At 44.6% G+C, this 15,884-nt stretch overlaps 1 protein-coding gene across 3 annotated transcripts in view; it reads left to right on the forward strand.

Annotated features, from left to right (window-relative positions):
* Positions 1-15,884, forward strand: part of LOC134204743 (aminopeptidase N) — a 97,684-nt gene that overhangs the window by 70,666 nt on the left and 11,134 nt on the right. For all 3 annotated transcript variants that reach the window (XM_062679554.1, XM_062679564.1, XM_062679569.1), the window contains 2 exons: positions 5,464-5,892; positions 6,366-6,968. In XM_062679554.1, the coding sequence (XP_062535538.1) occupies positions 5,555-5,892; positions 6,366-6,968 (941 nt within the window). In that variant the 5' untranslated portion in view covers positions 5,464-5,554. The remainder of the gene's footprint in view (positions 1-5,463; positions 5,893-6,365; positions 6,969-15,884) is intronic.

The raw sequence follows: 15,884 nt of genomic DNA on the forward strand, positions 1-15,884 counted from the left end.
CCTCGGTGATCCCTAACCCCGCACTTCCTGGTCAACCCAGGATGTCTGTTGAGCAGATTCCCCCTCCATTGTTTAGGAAGAAAAAAAAAAAGCGTTTCCATTGTCGCCAAGCCCATAGTCCCTTCGGTACAACCAGAAAGTAATGCTTCAAAGGGGGGCCAGTGCACAACGCACCCTCGAGGTTAGCTGCGTGTCCTTGCAGCACCGAACATCGTAACTCGCTTTTTTAGAAGAACACCATGGTATTGTGCCAGCGCGTTGCCGGCTTTCCAGGTGGCCTTACCACGCCCTATGTCCTCGGAAGGTGGGAAGGGTCGACTTCGCGCCTGTTTCCCTCTGCACGACTGGTATCAAGAATGATGATGCCGCGTGCACCCCAAATTGTCCTTTCTGCGATAGGGCCTATTCGCCAGGACACAGAGGGACTTGCCGACGCGGTGCCTACGCCTTCCCTAGCCTTGACGAGGACCCCTTTCCGTCATCGGGCGCGGAACCCGCCCGGTTGACCGACGCCGCGAAAGCGACGATACCATGTTGTTCTTCACGCGGCCACTTGTTCGATAAAAGGATCGAGTTCAACCACAGGGCACCGGTATGACCCATGAAGCCGACTCCGATCCCTTGGACCACCTCTTATTTGCGCCTGAACTAGCCATTCCTCAAGTCCACGCGCCACCTTCTGTGTAGCTCTGAGACGATTTGGACGATAGCCGATAAAACGGCGTTCCAGCCAGCTTCATCTTTACACATCCTCCGGACTAGGTTGTCCGGGGTAGTGTCCAGACCACATGTGGCAAGCATGTGGTCACGCATTGTGCGAAAACGCGGGCATACGAACAACACGTGTTCCGCCGATTCCTCTAAACCTGAGCACACCGGACAGTCGGGCGAGGCCGAGTGTCCGAACCGGTGAAGGTACTGTCTGAAGCAACCATGGCCTGTAAGGACCTGGGTCAGGTGGAAAGTGATTTCCCCATGGCGCCTCTTGACCCACGTACCTATCTCCGGTATCAACCTATGTGTCCATCTACCCTTAGTGGAACTGTCCCACGCACGCTGCCATTTGACCATTGAGGCACCTGACAGTCCTACGGATGCCTCTCGTGCCGCGCATTTCGAAGCACTCTATGTCTTCACCGATAACGATGTCAATAGGCATCATACCGGTGATGACGCAAAGTGCATCGTGCGACACGGTACGGTACGCGCTCGCAATTCTTAGGCACATGAGCTCAGTATGGACAGAGCAACGTTAGCCAGAAGCTTGCGCTTGCTGGCATAAACCGCAGAGCTATTGGACATCATCCGGGACAATGCCACTATAGCTGTGGAGGCACGCTTGCAGGCGTAATTGACGTAGCTACAAAAGGTGAGCTTATCGTCGATCATTACCCCCAAGAGTTTGATGGAGCGTTCAGAGGTGACCGTGCAGTTGCCTGTCCTTATCACCGCTTGTTGCTCCGACTTTCGGTTGTTAACAACAACCACCTCAGTCTTGTGGTGAGCCAGTTCTAACTTCCTGGAACTCATCCACTATTGCGATCGAGTGGGCTGCAGTCAACTGCACCTATTCGATCGATTCGCCGTAGACCTCCAGCGTAATATCGTCAGCGAAGCCGACGATTACCACGCCCACCGGGAACTTCAACCTCAAGACACCGTCGTACATGACGTTCCATAACACCGGACCCAGTATGGAACCTTGCGGAACCCCTGAGGTTATGCCAATGCACTGCCGACCCGCCTCCGTGTCGTATACCAGTACTCGATTCTGGAAGTAGCTTCCGAGAATCTTGTACAGGTACTCGGGAATTCCAAGACGCAGGAGCGCATCTGCAATAGCTGCCCAACTGGCACTATTGAAAGCATTCCTCACGTCGAGAGTCACTACTGCACAATAGCGAACTCCCCTCCTCTTACGCTGGATAGCTATCTTCGCGGATTTGGTAACCGACGAGATACCCGAACAGCACAAGTCAGACAAAAATGGTTGCAGCAACTTGATTGTGACTGAATCCGGTCACATATACGAGTTGCAGTAACCTATGTGGAATATGTGTGCTACTAGGGTAGCGTCTACGGTCGACTTACCCTTTCGGAAGCCAAACTGGTTACTCGATAGACCATCCGCACCCTCCGTGCGTATCACCAACCTGTTGAGGATGATCTTCTCGAGCACCTTCCCCACCGTATCAAGCAGGCATATTGGTCTATATGCCGACGGATCCCCCGGTGGTTTTCCCGCCTTTGGCAATAGGACCAAGCTCTGCCTTTTCCATGCTTCAGGGAAGATTCCCTCGTCCAGGCATCTCTGCATGACAGATCTGAACATCTCGGGAGCCTCAGCAATGGCCGCTTTGATGGCCAGGTTCGGAATACCATCCGGTCCTGGCGCCTTACCTACACTAAGGGACTGTGCAATCCCCGCAAGTTCCGCCACCGTTACTCTGCCCTCGTCGGCCACCCTGGCCCCTGCAGCTCCACAAAGGGAGGCCAGGGACTTGGGTCGTGACGTGGGAAGAGCCCCGCGATGATCCTCTCCAGCATCTCTGGAGACCGCTCTGTAGGGGCCATCGCCCCACGTGTCTTGGCCATTATGACCCTATAGGCGTCACCCCATGGATTCGCGTTGGCACTTTGACACAGCCCTCGAAGCAGACTTTTTTGCTTGATCTAATCTCAGTCTTCACTCTTCAGAGCGGCTCTAGCAGCCACGAACGCCACCCGTCGTTCAACACGCTCCTCTTCTGTGCGTGCTCGCTGCATCCGCCTCCTTGCCCGTAGGCAGGCCCGGCGCAGGTTAGCAATTGCTTGAGTCCACCAGTAAGCCGGTGGCCTCCCATTCTTAGGGTGGACTTTCCTAGGCATGGTGGCATCGCATGCACGCGAGAGTACTGTTACCAACTGCTCGCCGCTCAGACCGAGAGTATTGTGCTCGCGGCGGAGCGCTTCCTTAAATACCTCGTCGTCGAAGTATGATGTCTTCCACATACGAGGGCTAGGCCTTGCCCCTTCTTCCGTCCCCTGAATGCTGGTCGTATAGTCGATACTGTAGCGAACCGCCAGGTGGTCGCTGTGAGTGTAGCCATCATCTACCCTCCAGTTCGAACTACTCATTTGGCCAGGGCTCCAGAACGTAACGTCGATAATCGACTCGGCCCCGTTCCAGCTGTAGGTACTTTTGGTACCGACATTAGCCAAGTCCACATCCAACATGGCCAGTGATTTCAGCAGGATCTGGCCCCGTTGATTCGTGGATCGGCTTCCCCATTCCACGGCCCAAGCGTTGAAGTCCCCCGCTATCACCACCGGCCTACGCCCCATCAAGTTAGCCGTCAAACAATCTAGCATTCGACCGAACTGCTCGATCGACCGTCGAGGAGGCGCATAGCAGCTGCAGAAGAAGACCCCGTTGATTTTGGCAATGACGAAGCCCTCGTGTGTCGAAGACACCAACTCTTGGACTGGGTATTTCCCCGTTGTCCATATCGCTGCCATTTGAGACCCATCGGTGACCCAATTACCGTTCCTGGCGGGTACCCGGTAAGGATCTGCTATGATGGCGATATCCGTCCCCCATTCAGCAACTGTCTGACACAGCAGTTGCTGGGCTGCATCACAGTGGTTCAGGTTTAGCTGCGTTACCTGCACTGTGATTTTGCAGCCTCACGCTTAAACGCCGGGCACTTCGAACCCCCCATGGGGTGCTTGCTGTTCGCAGCTTTGCTAGAACAGATCAAACAGTTGGGAGGGTTCGTGCAGCATTGTGCCTTATGTCCCTCCAATCCGCAGCGTCGACAGAGCTTGCTTCTGTCAGGGCCTTTGCAGTCCCATTGCTTGTGCCCCGGTTCCAGGCACTTGAAGCAAACTTCGGGTTGCTCGTATATGCCCACAGGGCATACCGACCACCCCACCTTGACGCTCCCTAACTTGACTACCTTGGAGGCGTCAGCTGCAGGTAGCCGAACCAATGCTATCTGTGTCCCTGCTGGACCTTTCCGTAGCCGAACGGCTGCGGTGGACGCCTCCACTTCACACTGTCGCCGCAGTGCCGTGACGAGCTCTTCGACTTCGGTGATCTCGTCCAGGTCTTTAACCCTTAGATTCACCTCCGTCGTGAGTGCCCTCACCTTGACCGTCTCGCCTAGGACTTCCTCCGCCAACTTCTTGTAGACGGCGCCCTTTTGCGAGACGTCCCGCTTTAGCTCGAGGATCATCTCGCCCATCCGGGTACGTCTTATTCGACGTACGTCGGCGCCGAGTTCACCGAGCTTGACGTCACTCCTCATCGCCTTCAAGACGTCCGAGTACTTAGCCTCGTCCGTTTTGATGACTAGGGCATCGCCCCTGGAGCGATTGGCGCCTACCCTAGACTTCTTGCTACCCTCATTCGCCTGGGCCTTCTTTTCGGCCCTTGACGACTTCGGTTTCCTCTTATTCTTGACCAGGGTCCAGGAGGCGTCATCCCCCTCTATTTCCCTGGTCTGGGGCGGCTGAGAGCTCTCAGCCTGCCGTAACCCTTACCACCGTCTTTCCTGGGTGGACGGACCTTTCCAGGTCCTTCCTCCCCCGGTTTTGGAGGTACCTGGCCGGGGTTCGGCTTCCCAGCCCCACTACCCTTGTTTGGGGTAGTAACCCTCCGCGCGCGTGTGTGTGTGTGTGTGTGTGTGTGTGTGTGTGTGTTTTTTTTTCTTCCTAAACAATGGAGGGGGAATCTGCTCAACAGATATTCTTGGTTGTCCAGGAAGTGCGGGGTAGGGACCACCTCCAACAGCAAACGAGGGAGGTAGGACTACATCCCCGACCCGCTAAACCGTTTCCATTGCCGCCAAACACATTAGACAACTTAACCTTAACCGATTTTCTCGTAACAAGTTTTATTTGACAGGGGACACTATTGAATTGGATAACGATCGGTCATTGCTTTTAAAAGTTATGATGAAAATGGTACATCAAACCATATAAGGTTGGTGTCCTAACTAATTGCGAAAAAGGGACCACCAACGCTAGGTGGATTAATCTGGGGTTTTATTTCAATACCACGGCGTTGTCAACACCAATTGTAATGCATACTGTGTTTGGTTGAACGGTCACGGTACAGATGTAAGTACCACAGGTGATCAATCGTTTACATTTATATTGAATTCAACCTCGACATCTATTTCCCTATGTTTAATCTGCATTTGAACTGACATTCAATTTAAAAGTGATTTAACTTATATCGTCATAAGAAAAATCCCTATACCATGCATCATTCATCAAAACCTTCAACGCAAAACAGTAGCCAACATTGAAGAAACTGAAGGAACAGCTATCACTCTTCATGTGGATTTGTATAGCCATAACTCTCTCCTAAATCAATTTATTTGGTCCCATCTTAATCAAAATAAATTAGTAGCAGAATAAACGGACGCTTTCATACTCACTTTCTTATACCTCTTCACGCTGTCTCTTCGTCCGCAGATTATTCGAATGAATTGACAATATCCAACGCTTCAGCGCGAGCCCGCTTCATCCTCTCCTATCCCGCTCGATCCGGCACCCAGGCTCGAAGATGAACAACAGCGCGAAGATGCACATACGGGAGAATTTTACGATGGATGGGGACGCCGGGACGTACAGCGAAAACCGGGGTTACTTCATCACTCGGATGACACTACTGACGACGGTGGCCATATTCAGTTGCCTGCTGGTGGGCACAGGACTGCTCATATATCACTTCGGCGGTTGTCAGGAACTACCGGTGCACGCCAGCATATGCGATCATCGTTTCCACTTTATGTCCAATCTTTCCCGGACACATCTCGAGCACGATACAACCACTGCGCTTTTGGACCATGACATGAGTACGGCGCCGGCGACGACACCAACGAGCACGTCTTCCAGCAGAGCGTAAGATTCTGAAAACCTATATGCAACAGTAGTGTATAAAACACGTGCAAGTTCAATTTGATTTTTTTTATTTGGGTGTAGTTTCCAATGCAGAATTTCAGAAAGGGCACTCTCATTATTAAGCGTATCGACGTTATGCATAATTGCCTAATAGGAGAACTGTTATTAAACATATGTTATCTATTATGTGTATGTAATAGGTTAACCTTCCGGGGCTCGCATAGTCCTGGATCACCTAAGCACTCCCGCCCCCTTGTGAGCGACAAGCGTGCTTTTTTCGAAGGTGTTGTACTTTTTACTACGGTGCGAGCTCCGAAAGGCGAATATCGTTCTCCTGAAATGTGCCTATAAAAATTAAGGCTTAATTAATTACCCCATATTATCAGGCACCGAAGTAAATTATCAAAATATTCAACTTGAAAAATGCAGAAGTGGACTATATTTCAAATATCGCTTAACTTCCATTTCTACAGCTCATCAACCACTGTAACGGCATCGACGGAAGTCAGCACTCACCAGAAAGGCCCATCGGAAGCCCATCCGCCCCAGGAGGACGACGTTCGGTTGCCAAGATCGATTGAACCGATTGCGTACAACATTAGACTGATACCGTTCATAGTGGAAGACAATTTCACATTCGCCGGCACGGTCGACATCGAGGTGCGGGTAAAGGAAGACTGTGATAACATAACACTGCACGCGGTGGCCCTGCACATACACGAGGCACACGTCCGGCGGCATGAGCCCGGCGCTAACCGCGATGACGACGACGGTGGTGGCAGAAGCACGCGGCATTTGAACGATGCAACAGGCAGCGGCAATAATGATAACCGACAGGAGCACAGCGAAGTGGACAATGCCTATGATGATACAACCGGTGACCACGATGATGCAGGGCATATCCAAATAGACAGACAGCTTGTCGTCGAGAGTAAACAATTTTATGTGCTTATGTTTAAACGGAAATTGCTCGCTGGCGAGCGATATGTGGTGAGGATTAAGTACGATGGGATACTGAACGACTACTTGCAAGGATTCTATCGCAGTTCGTATACTGCGCGCGGGAATGAAACAAGGTGAGATTAATTACTATGTTTTTCCATTTACATCATGATCACCATATTCGTTAATTGCATTTATATTCACCACCAACTATCATTTGTGAAAAAAAAATTTGTTAATGTAGAAAAAAACACTTAACGTTTCAGCACACATTTGTCGGAAAGTTAGATATTTTTGTTTTTTTTCAGCCAACTCTTTATGTAGATGTTGTAGCAAAAAAACTTATACCTTATATCTGAAGTCGAAATTCTAGTTATTTAGAGTAACAAAATAAACAACAAGCGGAAATCATTAGTTAAGAGCAATCGAATGCGATAAAATAATCTTTGCGCAATAAAAAGGATCGCTTATGGTTGCAATTATTAAGTGCACCTTATGTATTAACGTACATTTGGTTGCTGTTTAAAGTCAATCTTGGCTAGGGGCACCAATTTCCAAAAGTAAGCGTAAAAGTCTTGCAATAGAAGATTGGAAATTATTTTATTGGACAGAATAGCGAAACTTTTTTGCCTTTCTCGTATTTAATTTCACTTTGCAAATCACGCCAAATAACTTCAAAAGCGGGATCGCGAGTTCTTTGGTATTGTCTTCGCCTCACATTTTTGAGATGGACCAGTAGCTGAAGATCGTCGTCAATGTAAATGGAGTTGAATTTAATTTCACATTTAGGAATTGCAATGCCTCTGGCTTCGACAATTAAATTTGTTAAAGATACGAGAGCATTATCAATATCACTTTTGGTATCGAGAGGAATATCAACATTAAAGTTCCCATCGATATACGTTTTATATAAATCCCAATCAGCTTTATGATAATTAAAAGTAGAGCTGATTGGATTGTTAATGGCTTCTTGTGAGATTTCAGAGTCAAAGTCAGCATGATTTACCAATTGGCCACACAGCTGACTTGAATCCGTTAAAACCAAATCCAGTTTCGGATTTCGAGTGGATGAAAAACAAGTTGGGCCATTGGGATATTGAATAGTATAATATCCCGCAGAACAATCTTCAAATAAAATTTTACCTTTGGAATTGCTTTGAGCATTATTCCATGAACGGTGTTTGGCATTGAAGTCACCAATTATGAAAAATTTGGATTTGTTGATGTGGTAGTAGCGGATTATGTTAAAATAAAAATCGGAAATACGAAATGAAAGCATTATTATTTGAATGAGATTTGAATTTCTAAATTGAAGCAATCGGCGTTCGAATAGTAGGCGCCCATTAGCACACGGATATGAACTCGATTGACAGAACGAAACAAAGAAAGAGACGATACTAATCCGAATATTAGGTACATCGTCTATGTTTCATAGACGATGTACCTAATATTCGGATTAGTATCGATGCCAGATCTACGGATTTACGTAGATTTACGGAATTGAATGCATCCGTAGATAAAAACTACGGAAATTCTATAATTTCTGCTGAAATCTACGGATTTTTATACTAGCACACTTTTAGTTTCAATTGGTGTGGTTTTAAATCTAGTTCAAGTTGAGTAAACAATATGTAAGTTCCTGATATATGGGTTTCAATTTAGAGGGAAAGACCGTTACAAATATTTATTGAAAGTTATGTTAATTAATAATATTAATTATTTATAAAATGAATAAATCAAAAACTCCGTGGATTTATTAAAGAATGTCTTAGAAATTCTTTTAAAAAAATGGAAATTTTATTGTTGCCCCCTCAATTTATAAATTCCAGACAAAATAATCTGAGGGGGGCATGTTTTTTAAATAATTATATCGGCTTAATTCAAAAAATCTTAAACTGGATTTATCCGTAGGAAAAATGGCGCATTCATACACCAAAACAATTAAAAAAAATCGAATCTCTTTGATTTAAGGGATGTGTAGATTACTTCTGCATAAGGTTAACCGCATTTTACAAATTTAATTTATAATAAATATGTAGAAGGGGCCCTCCTTAGCCATGCGGTAAGACGCGCGGCTACAAAGCAAGACCATGCTGAGGGTGGCTGGGTTCGATTCCCGGTGCCGGTCTAGACAATTTTCGGTTTGGAAATTGTCTCGACTTCCCTGGGCATAAAAGTATCATCGTGCTAGCCTCATGATATGCAAATGCAAAAATGGTAACTTGGCTTAGAAACCACGCAGTTAATAACTGTGGAAGTGCTTAATGAACACTGTGGTAGCCGCGTGTACTCAGCACGAGAGTGTATATCAGACTAAAGCCCAATTGACTTGACTGTGGAGTTCACACCGCTGGTCACTGGTCAATCAATGTGTCGCACACAGGTTAATTATATAAATGAACACACTACTGAATCACACAATGAGTATGGAGGTTCACACAAGTGAATCACCAGTCACCACATCCCCCTTTCTATAAAATATATGTTTTCTATAACATGCTGGTTGATTGTTTCAAAGCATATGAATGAATCATAGGATTATTTTGCAATTCATATTGAACCTATCCGCAATCGGTTTCCATCCATTTTTTTTTATATTAGTTTTTTAATTTTTTTTTTATTTTCAAGTGAGATAGCCGATAAAACAGATATAAAATTGTTTATAACAGGTTGTATTTTTTTTTTTTTTATAAAACATATGTTACTCGAACCTAAACTACCTGTTTTGTCTACATTCAATGTAAAATAAATAAAATCCTGACATGTGTTAAAACGTTATAAAAAGGTAACACTTTTTTTTATCTACGAAACAAAAAAGAACAATCCAAAAACTGTAAATGCGCACTACAAGTCGTATCTATTTTTTTTTTTAGAGAATGTTACCGTAGTATGATGAGAATCAAAGAATTAAAGAAAAGTAGTAAAAACTTCCATAAACCAAACTGATATTTATTTACAACCTGGGAAGAAATTATTTTTCTCAGATATTTATAATTGATGTATCAGCGCAAACCACGTGCAGGAAATAATCAATTCACATTGTACTTGCTTTCTCATCACTAGTTTCCTCTCAAACTACTCCGTTTTCTTATAAATTTGTATATTGCTTAGTTATCCCTTCGGCATCGCCATTCAGCGATGATCACCGATGCTCGAAAGATTATTGTCCTCACTGCTACTACCAACTAGAAGGAAATAGTAAATTTCATCGAAATAAACAGTTGTCAATAACAGTGGTACGTAATCGTTTTACTTATATTCATATCATTTAAAATAAACGATACTATGACGGGGATTTTGAATTTTTTTTTTAACAGATGTCTTACTTGATGAAATACCTAGATTATATTTATGGAACACACTTAAGTATTATATTTTGTTTTCATAAAAGTATAGTCTAGATAAGAGTAAAATCTAACAATGTTTTTTTATTTATATATAAACGTTTATATAAACTTGCATACCAACAATACCAACCACTAGCACTTACGGGGGATCGTAAAATTTCCTGTCTTAATTTACATCCCACTAACTATCCTTCAAAAATAGAACCCAAAACGCTGGACAGATACATTTTCGTTGTGTTATCGTATTCTCAGTCAACATTTTGATACGTATTGCAGTTAATTTAGATTATTTGTACCAACAAGATAACTTGAATGTAATTCACAGAAACGCCATATTCATACTAAAGTGGAGGCCATATACGTACTGAACAACGACTTTCTTGAGTTTTCGTAAGCATTATTACGATCCAGTAAAATGTGAACATAAAAAAATAACCAACCCTGTCTCGATCATTTGAGCTCTGGAGTAAGAGACCGATACTAAATCCTTGCTGCTACTCAGCGACTCTTGAAAAGCAGCACAATTTTGACAATCATAATGTAGATAAATGCTTGGTATTGACAAGCGCTTAGATATTAAAACTTATGAGACTAAATACTACATTTATACGATTTTAGTACTTCGTGTTTGTTTAAATTTGATTTGCATGAGAACGCAGGTCTTTATAAACGATATTTGCGATCTAATCCGTTTAAACTAATATTGTTTTCATCAATTTATGACTTGTTCGAAAACAATCGTAAATATGCCATACTAGGTTCTTATATACAGTAGTAATCATATTTAACCATCCTTTCTTAGTGCTTCGATTGTGATATTATATAGCATGACCTGTACCAACAAATGTCTTCGCGAAATCCAACAGCGTAAGATGAAGGTGTCGGTGTCGAGGGCCTTCAGTTATGTAAGAACTCTATCAATAATTCCTTCCTTCTACCTAGTGTGATACTTCCTCGCAGCGTCAAACGTGAGTTTTCTCTCGAGTGAGGGCCCGAGGATTGCTGTTTGAGTATGATTTTGCGAACACTACTTCAAGAAACTTCAAGTTAAATGTTTATGAATTATATAGTCTAACTTTTTACCAAAATACTAACGAACTATCTATTATTATCTTTTCTTTTTTTGCTTTTTTTTTTAGATTTGTTTATTTTTTTCCTTAAGTTCAACTAACATTTTTTTTTTCCTCAAATCACTCTATCTCACTAGCAGATAATTTTTTTTCCTCGTCGCCACTTGTGGTAGCCGCGTGTACTCAGCACGAGAGTGTATATCAGACTAAAGGCCAATTGACTTGACTGTGGAGTTCACACCGCTGGTCACTGGTCAATCAATGTGTCGCACACAGGTTAATTATATAAATGAACACACTACTGAATCACACAATGAGTATGGAGGTTCACACAAGTGAATCACCAGTCACCACAAACACTAAGCTGCGAGGCGGCTCTGTCCCAGTGTGGGGATGTAATGCAAATAAGAAGAAATATGTAGAAGTGGATTTTAAAAAGCGAGCCGTGGGCAATTTTCGTTAGGATTTGAATCGAACGAACTTCTATCAACCTTCCATTTGAAGAGAAAAGGAAGAGTAACAGCGTTGAAGAGAGATCAATTTCTACGCTGATACTCTTTCCTCTCTCCCATTTCCATTATGAAAGCAATCTTGAATTTTTTTCTGGTCGATAATTGACCGAGATTACCAATGCCTAAAGTCTAGTAAAGAATAATTGAAAATAATTCTTGTGCATGATCCATCCAGCTTGTTGCAAATAACCAACTCATTCAGTGAAGTCGAACATCCTATTTAAATTCTTGAATAACACTCTTGCTCTTGTGTTCTAATCCTGAAGCTAAGTTTGAACAGCCGTGTGTGCAATCTTTGTGGAATTTAGGATTCACCCTCAACCAGTTGGAAGTCAGTAAAGGAAGGTCCCACTGATTGAGAACGAAGGAGGTCAGCCGGCTACCCAACATTTGGTCCTTCGAACCGTATAGTTTCCCAATAATCCGACTCGAAGGACCATTATATTGAATTACCAGAATTATTCATCATAGAGAGAGATAATAAGAGTGGGCTGCCATAAACGTAATTAATTTCAAGGCTAAGCACAAACCCAGTCGTTTGGATTCTTGACAGCACAATTCATAACACAGGTCAAACATTTATTAAACATTTTATTACATATACATGATTGCTTAACAAATTTATACTGGCGGAGTTCAACTGAGACACAATGGTGCACGCGACCCACTAAACTGAATATTTTCCCTCAAATTTGTTTGTTTACGCCAAAATTGCTCTTAAAAATGATTTTTCGCTTATAAATCCTAGAAGAAATGCCGAAAAAAATCCTTGAGAATCTTTTTTAGGAAATTCCATTTGAAATTTCGATGTAAATTTCTTTGAAAAACCCTTTTAGGGATTCATCCAGAAGCTTCTAAAGGAATTCTTTTAGAAACTTTTTCGGAAATTCCTTTAGCAATTATCTCATAAAGCCCTTTAGAAATACTTTTCGAAAATCTACTCAAGCTTTCCTTCGGAAAATCCTTCAATAACTCATATGTAAATTATTCCAAGAATACTTTCGGGGGCTCTTCCTGGAGCTCCAATAATTTTCCAAAAAAAACCGCCGGTAATTCCATTGCAAATTCTTCCAGGAATACCTTCGGAAAAGTCCTTGTAAATTTCTCCAGAAGTTTCTTCGAAAGTTTCTACGGGAAATCTTTTGAAAATTCTTCTTAAGACTTTTGAATGTCGAACATTCTTTTACAATCACATTGCTGAACGCCGCCTACAAGGTACTCTCCCAAGTTTTTTGGCGTCGACTAGCACCAATTGCAAGGGAGTTCGTGAAGCAGTACCAGGCGGGTTTCATGGACGAACGCTCCACCACGGACCAGGTGATCGCCATTCGCCAAGTACTGCAGAAATGCCGCGAATACAACGTGCCCACACATCATCTATTCATCGACTTCAAAGCCGCATATGATACAATCGATAGGGACCAGCTATGGCAGCTAATGCACGAAAACGGATTTCCGAATAAACTGACACGGTTGATCAAAGCGACGATGGATCGGGTGATGTGCGTAGTTCGAGTTTCTGGGGCATTCTCGAGTCCATTCGAAACGCGCAGAGGGTTACGGCAAGGTGATGGTCTTTCGTGTCTGCTATTCAATATCGCTTTAGAAGGGGTTATACGAAGAACATGAATTAACACGAGTGGTACAATTTGTAATAAATCCGTTCAGCTATTTGGCTTCGCCGACGACATAGATATTATGGCACGTAACTTTGAGAAGATGGAGGAAGCCTACATCAGACTGAAAAGGGAAGCCAAGCGGATCGGACTAGTCATCAACACGTCGAAGACGAAGTACATGATAGCAAAAGGTTCAAGAGAAGACAATGTGAGCCACCCACCGCGAGTTTGCATCGGTGGTGACGAAATCGAGGTGGTAGAAGATTTTTTGTACTTGGGCTCACTGGTGACTGCCGAAAATGATACCAGCAGAGAAATTCGGAGACGCATAGTGGCTGGAAATCGTACGTACTTTGGACTCCGCAAGACGCTCCGATCGAATAGAGTTCGCCGCCGTACCAAACTGACAATCTACAAAACGTTCATTAGACCGGTAGTCCTCTGCGGACACGAGGCCTGGACGATGCTCGTGGAGGACCAACGCGCACTGGGAGTTTTCGAAAGGAAAGTGTTGCGTACCATCTATGGTGGGGTGCAGATGGCGGACGGTACGTGGAGGAGGCGAATGAACCACGAGTTGCATCAGCTGTTGGGAGAACCATCCATCTGAACAGACCTCTACCGACGGGGCGACGATCCCCGCCGGTGGGCCGCGCGGCGGCACTGGATTTTCGAATAAAAATTAAAACACCACTCAGTTCGGTGGTACAAATAAGACTCTTTATTAACTTACATTTAACTTACAGCTAACCTACTTTATGTTGACAATTTTCTCTCTCTCTTTACTTAATGACTCTCTTACGCATAACGGTTCATTTAGAACCTTGCCAAGTGCTGTATTTTGCTTAAAAAGCAAAAGTAAGCAGACTTAAAAAACAAAACTCTTTTCTAGCGCGGGTCGGTGCCAAGGTAAATTGACTCCGCATAAAAGATTGTGACGAATCCCCCTGAAGGAATTTAAGTAGTTGGGGTCGTCACACATCGTTCACACCGAGAAAATCGAAAGACTGCGGTGGGCCGGGCACGTAGCCAGAATGTCGGTCAGTAATTCGGTGAAAATGGTTCTCGACAAAGATCCGACGGGAATAAGAAGGCGAGGTGCACAGCGGGCAAGGTGGATCGATCGGGTGGAAGATGACTTGCGGGCCCTCCGTAGACTGCGTGGTTGGCGACTTGTAGCCATGGACCGAGCCGAATGGAGAAGACTTTTATATACCGCACAGGACAATTCGGCCTTAGTCTGAATAAATAAAATAAAAATCAAAGCCGCATATGATACAATCGATCGGGACCAGCTATGGCAGCTAATACACGAAAACGGATTTCCGGATAAACTGACACGGTTGATCAAAGCGACGATGGATCGGGTGATGTGCGTAGTTCGAGTTTCTGGGGCATTCTCGAGTCCCTTCGAAACGCGCAGAGGGTTACGGCAAGGTGATGGTCTTTCGTGTCTGCTATTCAACATCGCTTTAGAAGGGGTAATACGAAGAGCAAGAATTAACACGAGTGGTACAATTTTCAATAAGTCCGTCCAGCTATTTGGCTTCGCCGACGACATACATATTATGGCACGTAACTTTGAGAAGATGGAGGAAGCCTACATCAGACTGAAAAGGGAAGCCAAGCGGATCGGACTAGTCATCAACACGTCGAAGACGAAGTACATGATAGGAAAAGGTTCAAGAGAAGACAATGTGAGCCACCCACCGCGAGTTTGCATCGGTGGTGACGGAATCGAGGTGGTAGAAGAATTTGTGTACTTGGGCTCACTGGTGACTGCCGAAAATGATACCAGCAGAGAAATTCGGAGACGCATAGTGGCTGGAAATCGTACGTACTTTGGACTCCGCAAGACGCTCCGATCGAATAGAGTTCGCCGCCGTACCAAACTGACAATCTACAAAACGTTCATTAGACCGGTAGTCCTCTGCGGACACGAGGCCTGGACGATGCTCGTGGAGGACCAACGCGCACTGGGAGTTTTCGAAAGGAAAGTGTTGCGTACCATCTATGGTGGGGTGCAGATGGCGGACGGTACGTGGAGGTGGCGAATGAACCACGAGTTGCATCAGCTGTTGGGAGAACCATCCATCGTTCACACCGAGAAAATCGAAAGACTGTGGTGGGCCGGGCACGTAGCCAGAATGTCGGTCAGTAATTCGGTGAAAATGGTTCTCGAAAACGATCCGACGGGAATAAGAAGGCGGCACAGCGGGCAAAGTGGATCGATCGGGTGGAAGATGACTTGCGGACCCTCCGTAGACTGCGCGGTTGGCGACGTGTAGCCATGGACCGAATTGAATGGAGAAGACTCTTATATACCGCACAGGCCACTTCGGCCTTAGTCTGAATAAATAATAATACATTCTTTTACAAAACTTTAGAAATTCCTTCTGTAAATCGTTCGGATACTCCTAGTGCTTCGTCTTGGAATTTTCTAGAGAAAAATTTCAAATGAACTGCTGGATAAAATTCTGAAAATTTCTGATTTAATTCATG

Source organism: Armigeres subalbatus, chromosome 1, assembly GCF_024139115.2.
Source record: "Armigeres subalbatus isolate Guangzhou_Male chromosome 1, GZ_Asu_2, whole genome shotgun sequence".
NCBI lineage: Eukaryota > Metazoa > Arthropoda > Insecta > Diptera > Culicidae > Armigeres > Armigeres subalbatus.